Below are 12200 nucleotides of genomic sequence, written 5' to 3'. Positions count from 1 at the left end.
GCCCCCCGGGAAAGATGAGCCTCTGGGCTTTGTGGGGACAGCGTCAGGGCGTGCGGTCCCAGTGCTCCTGCGAGAAGCGTGACGACTCGTCCGAGGTAGGCCCCTCCTCCGACCTTTGAGAATCTCCCCAGGACAGCCCTGCACGGTCAGAGCAAAGCCCCGTCGGGTCACTGACTGGCTGTGCTATTGCCGGGAACCGAACGCCAATCCCACCGTGGGCTCCCCGGGGATGGGAAACCCTCCACCCTGAACAGATGACTAAGAAAATGAGCGTTTGGGCAAATCCCAACTGAGACCCTGGGCGGTAAGCGCCGCTCAAGAGGGTCCGTGTTTTCTTTACATAAACACATAAATCACAATTAACAACAGGGAAAAAGATACAATCTGCCAGCGCTCGAGAACCAAGCGTTTCTGATGTAAATGGATGGCCGGGCCCCGTAATTAACGGGCCGTGATGTATTACTGCTCTGCTCACGGAGATTAACGGTCACACCTGGGACAGGAGGCGAGCCAGGACGTCCCCCCCCTCCGAGAGGAGGGGTGAGGAGTGGCTCCTGCGTCCAGGCGCAGTTGCCCCTTCCCGGCGGCTGTGTCCTCCCCACCTTTGGGGACCCACCCGCTCACCCCCGTCCCGCCCCCTCGGTGTGTGCCAGGCGGGTAGGCCGGGCGTGGCCTTGGGTCTCCCGGGCCTCGCCCCCACTCCGGGGCTCTCGGCGGTGCTGGCGGCTTCTGCGCCCCTTGTCTGAGGTCAGCCTCAAGGTTAAGGTTACCCCGAGGGGCAGCGAGGAGCGGTGAGCCGGGGTCCTGCCCTGCCGCCGGCCGCCTGGAGGGGACGTTTGCACGAGGGCCCGAGCTCTGTCCGGGCAGCGCTTCCTCCCCGTGGGATGTGGGAGGGCCGCCTCCGCCCTCCGTCCTGCTGGCCCGTCCAGAGAGGAGGTGGGCAGACGCGCTGCCCGCCGGGACTCACTCCCGTCTCTGGGCGGGGGGGGGGGCGGTGAGGACGGGAGGGGCCGCGGCCGGGCGGGGCGGCGGGCGGGCCCCCCGGTGACCCCAGCCCCCTGTCCGCGTGCAGCCTAGAGCAGCACATGGTCGTGCACACGGAGGAGCGGGAGTACAAGTGTGACCAGTGTCCCAAGGCCTTCAACTGGAAGTCCAACCTCATTCGCCACCAGATGTCCCACGACAGTGGCAAGCGCTTCGAATGTGAAAACTGCGTGAAGGTAACGCGCCCGCCGCCCCCGCCCGTGCCCCCACCCGCGTGCGGACGGAGGGTGCAAATAGGACACCGGAAGCCCTCTGGGGCTGTCGCTTTACCGGGGACGGAGGAAGGGCAGCGGGAGGGGGCGCAGGGAGACCCGACCCCGCGCTCTCCAGGGCGGGCTCCTGCCCCCCACCCGCCAGCGCGTCGTCAGAGCGCTTCGGGTCGGCCGCGCTTTCCGAGCGCGTGCCCGGAGCATCACCCCCCCCCCCCCCCCGGCCACAGCTCCCCCAGGCGTTACCGCTGAGGGGACAGTCTGGCGGACAAGGGCAGCTCACCCCGGGCCGTCCAGCGGGTCACTGCGACGGCAGAGACCCCTCCCGGCCAGGCTCGGCGCAGGGGGCAGAGCAGCGGTGAGACCCGCCCCCCGCCCCCCCCCCCCCCCGACCCAGCGGCCAGAACTGGGCCCACAGGGGAGCGAGCAAAGGTGTCTGTCCCCCCAGGTGTTCACAGACCCCAGCAACCTCCAGCGGCACATCCGCTCCCAGCACGTGGGCGCCCGGGCCCACGCCTGCCCCGACTGCGGGAAGACGTTCGCCACGTCCTCGGGCCTCAAGCAGCACAAGCACATCCACAGCACCGTCAAACCTTTCATATGTAAGTGGTCCCCCAGCCCGGCCGCCCCGCTCTCCCTACTCTCCTCTGCACTCACACCCCGGCCGGAGCTCTGAGAGGCGTGAAAATGCCGGTGACGCTCACCGAGTTCTGCTCATGCCCTCAGCGGCCTTTAGGGAGCCCGGCCCTGGTCCCCGGCACTGTCGGCACCGCAGGTGGCGGCCGTAAGTGCCCCTGTCCTCACGGAGCTTACGCGCCGTGGAGGAGATAGAGGCTGGACCAGATGGACGATGAGGGCACGTGCGTCCGGCCTATGAGCCCAGACGGGGGCGCAGGCTTAGGAGGCTCTCTGAGTGTCCAGGGTGGCCCAGGCGGGCGCTGGTCCTGTGAGTGCAGGGGGGCCAGGACGGCTTGTCAAACGAGAGGCTTTCTGGTGGACGCCTGCGGACGGGCGGGTGTGAGGGGGCCCCTGCGGGGGATGGAGGTGCTTGGGACACAGAGGCCTTGAGGCTGGCGTGTTTGGGGGAGTAAGTGAGGAGGACTAAGAGGAGAGGGGCCACGGGTCCCAAGGGCCAGGTCGTGGGGACTTTGTGAGCCAGCGTAGGGTCACCACCCTTATTCTCAAGGAGTTTGGAAGCCACGCAAGATTCCTCTCTACCTGGCAGCGTGCTGAGTTATTCACACAAGATTGCGCTCGGCCGTCACGTCCAGTGATTTGCACTGTCGCCAATCACACACATTGCACTCAGCAACCATCCACACGGACTGTGCAGTCATCACCCACACCGACCGTGCAGTCATCACCCACACGGACTGTGCAGCCGTCACCCACATCGACTGTGCAGTCATCACCCACACCGACCCACACTGACCGTGCAATCATCACCCACACTGACCGTGCAGTCGTCACCCACACCAACCCACACTGACCGTGCAATCATCACCCACACCGACCGTGCAGTCATCACCCACACGGACTGTGCAGCCATCACCCACACCGACCGTGCAGTCATCACCCATATCGACTGTGCAGTCATCACCCACACCGACCGTGCAGTCATCACCCACACCAACCGTGCAGTCATCACCCACACAGACTGTGCAGTCATCACCCACATCGACTGTGCAGTCATCACCCACACGAACTGTGCAGTCATCACCCACACCGACCATGCAGTCATCACCCACACAGACTGTGTAGTCATCACCCACACAGACTGTGCAGTCATCACCCACATCGACTGTGCAGTCATCACCCACAAGAACTGTGCAGCCATCACCCACACTGACCATGCAGTCATCACCCACACGGACTGTGCAGAGTCATCACCCACACCGACTGTGCAGTCATCACCCACATGGACTGTGTAGTCATCACCCACACGGACTATGCAGAGTCATCACCCACATCGACTGTGCAGTAATCATCCACACGGACTGTGCAGTCATCACCCACATCGACTGTGCAGTCATCACCCACACGGACTGTGCAGTCATCACCCACACTGACCGTGCAGTCCTCACCCACATGGACTTTGCAGTCGTCACCCACACGGACCGTGCAGTCGTCACCCACATCAACCGTGCAGTCGTCACCCACAAGAACTGTGCAGCCATCACCCACACTGACCGTGGAGTCATTACCCACACAGACTGTGCAGACTCATCACCCACATCGACTGTGCAGCCATCACCCACATCGACTGTGCAGCCATCACCCACACGGACTGTGCAGTCGTCACCCACATCGACTGTGCAGCCATCACCCACATCGACTGTGCAGCCATTACCCACACGGACTTTGCAGTCGTCACCCACACGGACTTTGCAGTCGTCACCCACACGGACCGTGCAGTCGTCACCCACATCGACCGTGCAGTCGTCACCCACAAGAACTGTGCAGCCATCACCCACACTGACCGTGCAGTCATTACCCACACAGACTGTGCAGAGTCATCACCCACATCGACTGTGCAGCCATCACCCACATCGACTGTGCAGCCATCACCCACACGGACTGTGCAGAGTCATCACCCACATTGACTGTGCAGTAATCATCCACACGGACTGTGCAGTCATCACCCACATGGACTGTGCAGTCGTCACCCACAGGAACTGTGCAGTCAGTCCTCACCCACATCGACTGTGCAGTCCTCACCCACATCGACTGTGCAGCCATCACCCACATCGACTGTGCAGCCATCACCCACATGGACTGTGCAGAGTCATCACCCACATTGACTGTGCAGTAATCATCCACACGGACCGTGCAGTCGTCACCCACATCGACCGTGCAGTCGTCACCCACAAGAACTGTGCAGCCATCACCCACACTGACCGTGCAGTCATTACCCACACAGACTGTGCAGAGTCATCACCCACATCGACTGTGCAGTAATCATCCACACGGACTGTGCAGAGTCATCACCCACATTGACTGTGCAGTAATCATCCACACGGACTGTGCAGTCATCACCCACATGGACGGTGCAGTCGTCACCCACAGGAACTGTGCAGTCAGTCCTCACCCACATCGACTGTGCAGTCCTCACCCACATCGACTGTGCAGCCATCACCCACATCGACTGTGCAGCCATCACCCACATGGACTGTGCAGAGTCATCACCCACATTGACTGTGCAGTAATCATCCACACGGACCGTGCAGTCGTCACCCACATCGACCGTGCAGTCGTCACCCACAAGAACTGTGCAGCCATCACCCACACTGACCGTGCAGTCATTACCCACACAGACTGTGCAGAGTCATCACCCACATTGACTGTGCAGCCATCACCCACATCGACTGTGCAGTAATCATCCACACGGACTGTGCAGTCATCACCCACATGGACTGTGCAGTCGTCACCCACACGAACTGTGCAGTCAGTCATCACCCACATCGACTGTGCAGTCGTCACCCACATCGACTGTGCAGCCATCACCCACATCGACTGTGCAGCCATCACCCACACGGACTGTGCAGTCGTCACCCACGTGACCTGTGCAGAGTTATCACCAGAATTGCCTGGACTCATCATCCACATGGGATTGCATGGGGTCATCATTTCACACACACGATCTCATAGCACCCTTCAGGGCCACACTGTCTCCTAGTGGCAGAGAAGGAAACTGAGGCTTGCAGACATTAGGGGAGCAGGTGCTCAGGGCCACGCTGCAGAGCCTGGATTCTAGCCCAGGCCCGGCCCTTGACCCTGGGCTGGGGGGCTGGAGCCTCTCAGACCCCACGACACCGGTGTGAGGAAGAGGAACTCTAGGAGCTTGAGGACTGGGGGCTGGGGGACGTCTCACCGATGCTGTTCTGGTGTGGGACACCCAGGGCTGACCAGCCGGTCAGGCCTTTGCCGGGTGGCTGGGGCTGTGCCCTCCTCCTGCTGCTGTCCCCAGCCCAAGCTTCCAGCTGCCCTGCTAGAGACGACCCAGACACCAGCCTTCCTCGGCCGCTCAGCCCCCCAGTCACCTGTAGGTCCTGGATGGAGACCTGTGCGCCCCGGGGTGCACCAGTGGTTCCCCCTGGGAGGGGTCGGGAAGAGGCGAGCGGGTGTGAGTGGGAGCCAGGGGCTGTGACTTGGTGACTGGAGGTGTGTGTCCTGCTTTCTGTGGATGAGGGTCCCAGGGAGTCCCACCGTGGGGCATCGAATAGCAGCTCGGAGTTTCTAAATGAGCTTAAGAGCAGGAAGTCGTGCATAGGTTCAAAAGCTACCGCCTTTCCGGGCGCGCGGAGAACTCGGCGAAGTCTCCCTGGAGCGTATTTAGTGACAGAAGCTCCAGGGACCGTAGGTCTCTACCACCGTTCGCACCGCCTGCACAGACTCCCCGTGTGGGTGGGCAGGGCGTGGGGCAGCCTGGCCGGGCCCCCGGGGCCGCAGCTCCCGAGACCGGCTTGCCTGCACACACACGTGCCTCAGATAGGGTGGCACACTCTTGGGAAATGGCACGTAAGTGTGGCTTTGCACGTCCTCCAAACCCCGGCGGAGGCTCCTTCGGCCCGTGGTAAAGGCCGTGTTGGGCTTGGAAAGGCGAACCCGCAAACGAGCGAGGAGGGGCGCAGACAGCGCGCACCGGTCAGGAAGGACGGGCTGCTTGGAGGGGCGCGGGCTCACGGCAGCGCGGTCACGGGCGTGCCCCGAAGGCGTCCACCTGCCGGGCACCCCCTGCGTGGATGCACACGGCAGTGTGGGATCTGCCCAGACGCCCCCAAAAGCCCTTTCCCCGCTGACCACGCAGGCCGAGGCGGCGTGGCCTCCCAGGGTGCCTCCAGCCCCGCGGAGCGGAGCGTGTGCTGGCTGTTTGGGAGGGTGGTGTCGGGCACACAGGTGGTCAGCCTTCCCGTGGGCACTTTCCGGAAAGGGCCCCTCCCTAGAGTGAGCCTCGCGTGGGAGCGCATCCGCGCACACACCCTGCGAGCAAAAGACACGCGGTGGCCAGGGCCACTCTGCTCCCCGGCAGGGCCGGGGGGCCCCTCTCACGTCCACCGCGGGCCGCACCGGCTCTGAGCCAGCTGCCAGCGTGCGGGTCCGGCCGCCCCGTGAGGATCTCGGGCCCCCAGGAGGGTCCTCGGTAGCCCCAGCGTCCCTGCCACACCCTCCACCCTGCGAGCAGAGCGGTGGGAGCCGAGGGGCCCGGACTCCCCACGACCGGGCGCGGGGCCGGCCCTGAGGCCCTGCCGGGTGCTGCCCTGGCGGGGGTGGGGGGGCGTGCGCGAGGCCAGTTCCCAATCTGGGGTTCGTAGCAGCCAGTGACGAGGCACCGGCGAGCCGGGCTAGGGCACAGTGACATGTCACTCGTTCAGCCAGCAAGGCCCGAGCTGAGGAATGGCCTTGCTCCCCCGAGGCCGGGTGGGCGACCCGAGTGTATTTATAGAGCGTCTCCTCTGTATCAGCCGCCTCCCAAAAAGGGCAGATTTGGTCCAACGAGGCCGCGCTCTTCCCCCCTCAGCCTTGAACACGTCCCACCACGCCGACGGCCAGGAAGGCAGGGCCTTTAATATAAATAGATACTGCGATGAAAGCGCGCGATAATCCGGGGCCAGAGCCCCCGCGGCAGGAGCAGGACACCAGGCGGCCGAGGATTTGTGTGAACAAGAGACAGGCTGGAATCACTGTTTCCACTGGGGCTGCGTTTAGGGGACAAATCGTCCTGCAGAGAGAGACACGTGTGCACGTGCGCTCCTCCCTTTCTGGCTAGAAAAACAAGTAAAGAAAGGAAGCAAAGCTGGTGATTCCGTGACAACACTCGACTCACAAGCCATCGGGGAAATGGGGAGACGGGGTCGCCTGGGCCCGGGGGTCCTGGTGTTCGGCTCTGGCCAGCAGCGCCCCCTCCTGCCGAGAGCAGAGGCCGGTGTCCCCCAGCCTGAGCCTGGTGCTTCTTCACCCCAACCTCTCGCTCTCTCGAACTCGGAACCAGCCCGTCTCCACACGGCCCGGCTTGGGCTTCCCTCCCGTGCCCACCTTCCAGCCATCCCCCGACGGTCACTACACACAACCAGGGGCCGTGCTCCCATGCCCAGACCCCCTAAGAATCCCCCGAGTGGGCTGGTCCCCCCGAGGCCCCTCTCCCCGGACGGAGAGCAAGAGAGTTAATCTGGCAAGTGGGGTTTCCTCTTAGTGGCGGGGACAGTGTCACTGAGGGGGACAGGGTGCAGGTGGGAACCCTGGGGCCCGGGGGGGACTGAAACAGGTGCCTGGGTGGCTGCACACCGGGATTTAGCCCCCGGCAGGGATTTCAGGAGACCTTGGCCCCCACATCACAAACACTCATGTGCACAAACAGCACATGTACCCCACTTTCTAACGGGAAGGTTGAGGCAGGCGCCTGAGACCTGACCGAGTGGGAAGGTGCAGGCAGGTCTCACCAGTGTGTGCAGGTCACCACAGCTCAGCCCCCAGGGTAGGGTGCCCACACACGCTTACATACGTGTGCACACATGCAGGCACACACATACATGTACACGCACACGCTCGTGCACACACGTGTGCACAGATACACGCACTCGTGCAAACACGCATACAGACACACGTGTGTGCACACTCATGGGTGTTCGTGCACACAGATACACACACTTGTGCAAACACACATGCAGACACACGTGCGTGCACACTCATGGACACTTGTGCACATGCCCACAGAGACACGCACTCGTGCAAACATGCAGACACAGGCGCGTGCACACTCATTGACACACATGCCCACAGATACATGCACTCGTGCAAACATGCACACAGACACGCGCGTGCACACTCATGGACACTCATGCACACGTGCCCACAGATACACGCACTCGTGCAAACACGCATGCAGACACACGTGTGTGCACACTCATGGGTGCTCGTGCACACGTGCCCACAGATACACGCACTCATGCGAACACACACGCAGACACACGTGCCTGCACACTCATGGACGCTCGTGCCCACAGATACACACACTTGTGCAAACGCATGCAGACACACGTGTGTGCACATTCATGGACACTTGTGCACATGCCCACAGAAACACGCACTCGTGCAAACACGCACGCAGACACGCGCATGCACTCATGGACACTCATACCCACAGATACACACACTCGTGCACCCATGCAGACACACGCGCGTGCACACTCATTGACACACGTGGCCACAGTTACACGCACTCAACACGCACGCAGACACGCACGTGCACACTCATGGACGCTCGTGCACATGTGCCCACAGATACACTCACTCATGCAAGCATGCACGCAGACACACGTGTGCACGCTCATTGACACACGTGCCCACAGATACACGCACTCATGCAAACATGCACACAGACACACGTGCGTGCACACTCATGGACGCTCGTGCCCACAGATACACACACTTGTGCAAACACACATGCAGACACACGTGTGTGCACATTCATGGACACTTGTGCACATGCCCACAGAGACACGCGCGCGTGCACTCATGGACACTCATACCCACAGATACACGCACTCGTGCACACATGCAGACACGCGCGTGCACACTCATTGACACACGTGGCCACAGTTACACGCACTCGTGCAAACACGCACGCAGACACGCACGTGTACACTCATGGACGCTCGTGCACATGTGTCCACAGATACACTCACTCATGCAAGCACGCACGCAGACAAGCGCGTGCACACTCATAGACACACGTGCCCACAGATACACACTCGTGCAAACACGCAGACACACGTGTGTGCACACTCATGGATGCTCGTGCACACAGCCCCAGAGATACACGCACTCATGCAAACACGCACGTGCACACTCATGGACGCTCGTGCACACGGGCCCACAGATACACGCACTCGTGCAAACACACACGCAGACGCGTGTGTGCACACTCATGGACGCTCGTGCACACGGGCCCACAGATACACGCACTCGTGCAAACACACACACAGACGCATGTGTGCACACTCATGGATGCTCGTGCACACGGGCCCACAGATACACGCACTCGTGCAAACACACACGCAGACGCGGTGTGCACACTCATGGATGCTCGTGCACACGGGCCCACAGATACACGCACTCATGCAGACACACGCAGACACGCGCGTGCACACGCACGCACACACGTGTGCTCACACACACAAGCAGTCTGCTCCCGACCGCGGGGCCCGCCCCCTCCTCCGCAGGGTTTCCCCGTAATTTCATATCGTTTGTCTTTGCTTTGTGCTGATGTTTTAGGTGAGGTCTGCCACAAATCCTACACGCAGTTCTCCAACCTGTGCCGCCACAAGCGGATGCACGCCGACTGCCGCACGCAGATCAAGTGCAAGGACTGCGGGCAGATGTTCAGCACTACCTCCTCCCTCAACAAGCACCGGCGGTTCTGCGAGGGCAAGAACCATTACCCGCCGGGCGGCATCTTCGCCCCGGGCCTGCCCCTCACCCCCAGCCCCATGATGGACAAGGCGAAGCCGCCCCCCAACCTCAACCACGCCGGCCTGGGCTTCAACGAGTACTTCCCGTCCCGGCCGCACCCGGGCGGCCTGCCCTTCTCCGCGGCGGCCCCCCCGTTCCCCGCGCTGGCCCCGGGCTTCCCGGGCATCTTCCCCCCGTCCCTGTACCCCCGGCCGCCCCTGCTACCTCCCACGCCGCTGCTCAAGAGCCCCCTGAACCACACCCAGGACGCCAAGCTCCCCAGCCCCCTGGGGAACCCGGCCCTGCCCCTCGTCTCCGCCGTGGGCAACAGCGGCCAGGGCGCCACGGCCGCCGCGGGGCCTGAGGACAAGTTCGAGCGCCGCCTGGAGGACTCATACGCCGAGAAGCTCAAGACGCGGGGCAGCGACCTGTCCGACGGCAGCGACTTCGAGGACGTCAACACCACGACCGGGACGGACCTGGACACGACCACGGGCACGGGCTCAGACCTGGACAGCGACGTGGACAGCGACCGGGACAAGGCCAAGGACAAGAGCAAGGCGGCCGAGGGCAAGCCCGAGTGCGGGGGCGGCGCGGCGCCCCCGGGCGCCCCGAACAGCGTGGGCGAGGTGCCGGTCTTCTACTCCCAGCACGCCTTTTTCCCGCCGCCCGACGAGCAGCTGCTGGCCGCCTCGGGCGCCGCGGGCGACTCCATCAAGGCCATCGCCTCCATCGCGGAGAAGTACTTTGGCCCCGGCTTCGTGGGCATGCAGGAGAAGAAGCTGGGCTCGCTGCCCTACCACTCTGTGTTCCCCTTCCAGTTCCTGCCCAACTTCCCCCCGGCCCTCTGCCCCTTCGCGGACCGCTCCCTCGCCCACAACTTGCTGGTCAAGGCCGAGCCGAGGTCGCCCCGGGACGCCCTCAAGGTGGGCGGCCCCAGCGCCGAGTCCCCCTTCGACCTCACCACCAAACCAAAAGAGGCAAAGCCCGTGCTGGCCGCGCCCAAGGCGCCCCCGGCGCCAGCGTCCGGGGAGGAGCAGCCACTGGACCTGAGCATCGGTAGCCGCGTCCGAGCCAGCCAGAACGGAGGGGGGCGGGAGCCCCGCAAGAACCACGTCTACGGGGAGCGCAAGCTGGGGGCCGGGGAGGGGCTGCCCAAGGCGTGCCCGGCACAGCTGCCCCAGCAGCCCTCCCTGCACTACGCCAAGCCATCGCCCTTTTTCATGGACCCCATCTACAGGTATTAACATCCCTGCCTTCACCTGCTCTCCCAGAGGGGCCGCCACCGCCCAGCTGGGCGTCTGGGCGACCGGGCGGGACCTCCCGGACGCTCGGGGCTCCCTCTCGCGGACAGCCGCTGGGATCCCGGCCTCCCCTCGGACCCCACCCGGCCCCGCTGTGTCTCCAGCCACCTTCTCTGGACCAGCTGTGCCTCCTGCAAAACTCAGACCCTTGCTCTTTCCTCCGCTCCCACTCCCGGTCCCGAGGCCGCCCTCGTGGCCCCTACCCCGCCCCGGAGCCACAGCTGGGGTTCCTGGTGGCCCAGGAGAAAGCACAGAAGGAGCCGCTGGTCTCCGGGAGGGAGCGGGGGGGGGGGGGGGGGGGGAGGGGGAGGAGGAGGGGGAAGGAGCAGCTTTGGAGGGTCCGCAAAACATCAGCATCCACCTCTCTGATAGCCCTCCCAGTGAGGGCTTTGATCCCCTCAACTGGGGAACCCCCTCCCCAATTTCTGGGCAGGCTCTGATCAGGTGGGTTTGTCAGGTGGGAGGGGTCCCGCCGCCACCACACGTTGTCCTGCGGGTGCTGGGCAGGCCGAGCCCGGAGGAGAGGGCGGCCTGGGAGGGGGGTCGGGGGGTCCAGGAAGCAGGCGCCAGGCACGGCTGTGGGGCTCAGGCTGCTGAGGCTGATACCGCCGGTGCCCGTGTGTGACAAGCCCGTGCGCACACACATGTGCGTGTACACCTGGTGTTCAGGGAGCACCAGAGCACGTGGCCGCCTTGAAGGCACAGACGCCTGAGTTCCCCAAGGGGCCACTGCGGCCTGGAGACGGTGTGCAAGTGAGGAGCCCACATCTGCTGAAGGTGTGCATGGGAGAGAATGACGTCAGAGCACGAGCCCGGGCTGGCCCGGCCTCCCACCCTCTGCGCTCAGCACCCGTGGCCCCGGCCGCCTGTGTGTGCGGCCAAGGACTGACGTCGTCACCACAGGAAACGTGGAAAATGCCCCTTTAAGTGTTTGGTGCAGAACACCCCATCCACAGACGGTTTGAGAAAGTTGACCAGACGCTTGCAGAGGAGGGGGTCACTCTCCACCTGCCAAATGCGTCTCCTCAGCTTTCCGGGCCAAACGTGCCCGGCGAAAGGCCTAGAGGGCGCCTGACGGTTCGGTGAGGCTCTCCAGACTGTAGGCACGGCCCTGAGCGCCCCTGGGATGTGCAGAGGACGGCAGGGTGACTGCAGGCTGAGAGACCAGACCTCCCCGTCGGGCCACAGAGCTGGA

General features: G+C 63.6%; 1 protein-coding gene across 6 annotated transcripts in view; it reads left to right on the top strand.

Moving 5' to 3' along the window:
* Positions 1-12200, top strand: part of PRDM16 (PR/SET domain 16) — a 315500-nt gene that overhangs the window by 281836 nt on the left and 21464 nt on the right. For all 6 annotated transcript variants that reach the window (XM_019461170.2, XM_019461167.2, XM_053899070.1 and 3 more), the window contains 3 exons: positions 1073-1220; positions 1702-1855; positions 9525-10941. In XM_019461170.2, coding sequence (XP_019316715.2) covers positions 1073-1220; positions 1702-1855; positions 9525-10941 — 1719 coding nt within the window. The remainder of the gene's footprint in view (positions 1-1072; positions 1221-1701; positions 1856-9524; positions 10942-12200) is intronic.

This window comes from Panthera pardus, unplaced genomic scaffold (genome assembly GCF_024362965.1).
Source record: "Panthera pardus isolate Hobbes unplaced genomic scaffold, ASM2436296v1 HiC_scaffold_11, whole genome shotgun sequence".
Lineage (NCBI taxonomy): Eukaryota > Metazoa > Chordata > Mammalia > Carnivora > Felidae > Panthera > Panthera pardus.
Note: the sequence above shows the minus strand (reverse complement) of the source record. Positions and strands in the feature narration are given on the sequence as shown.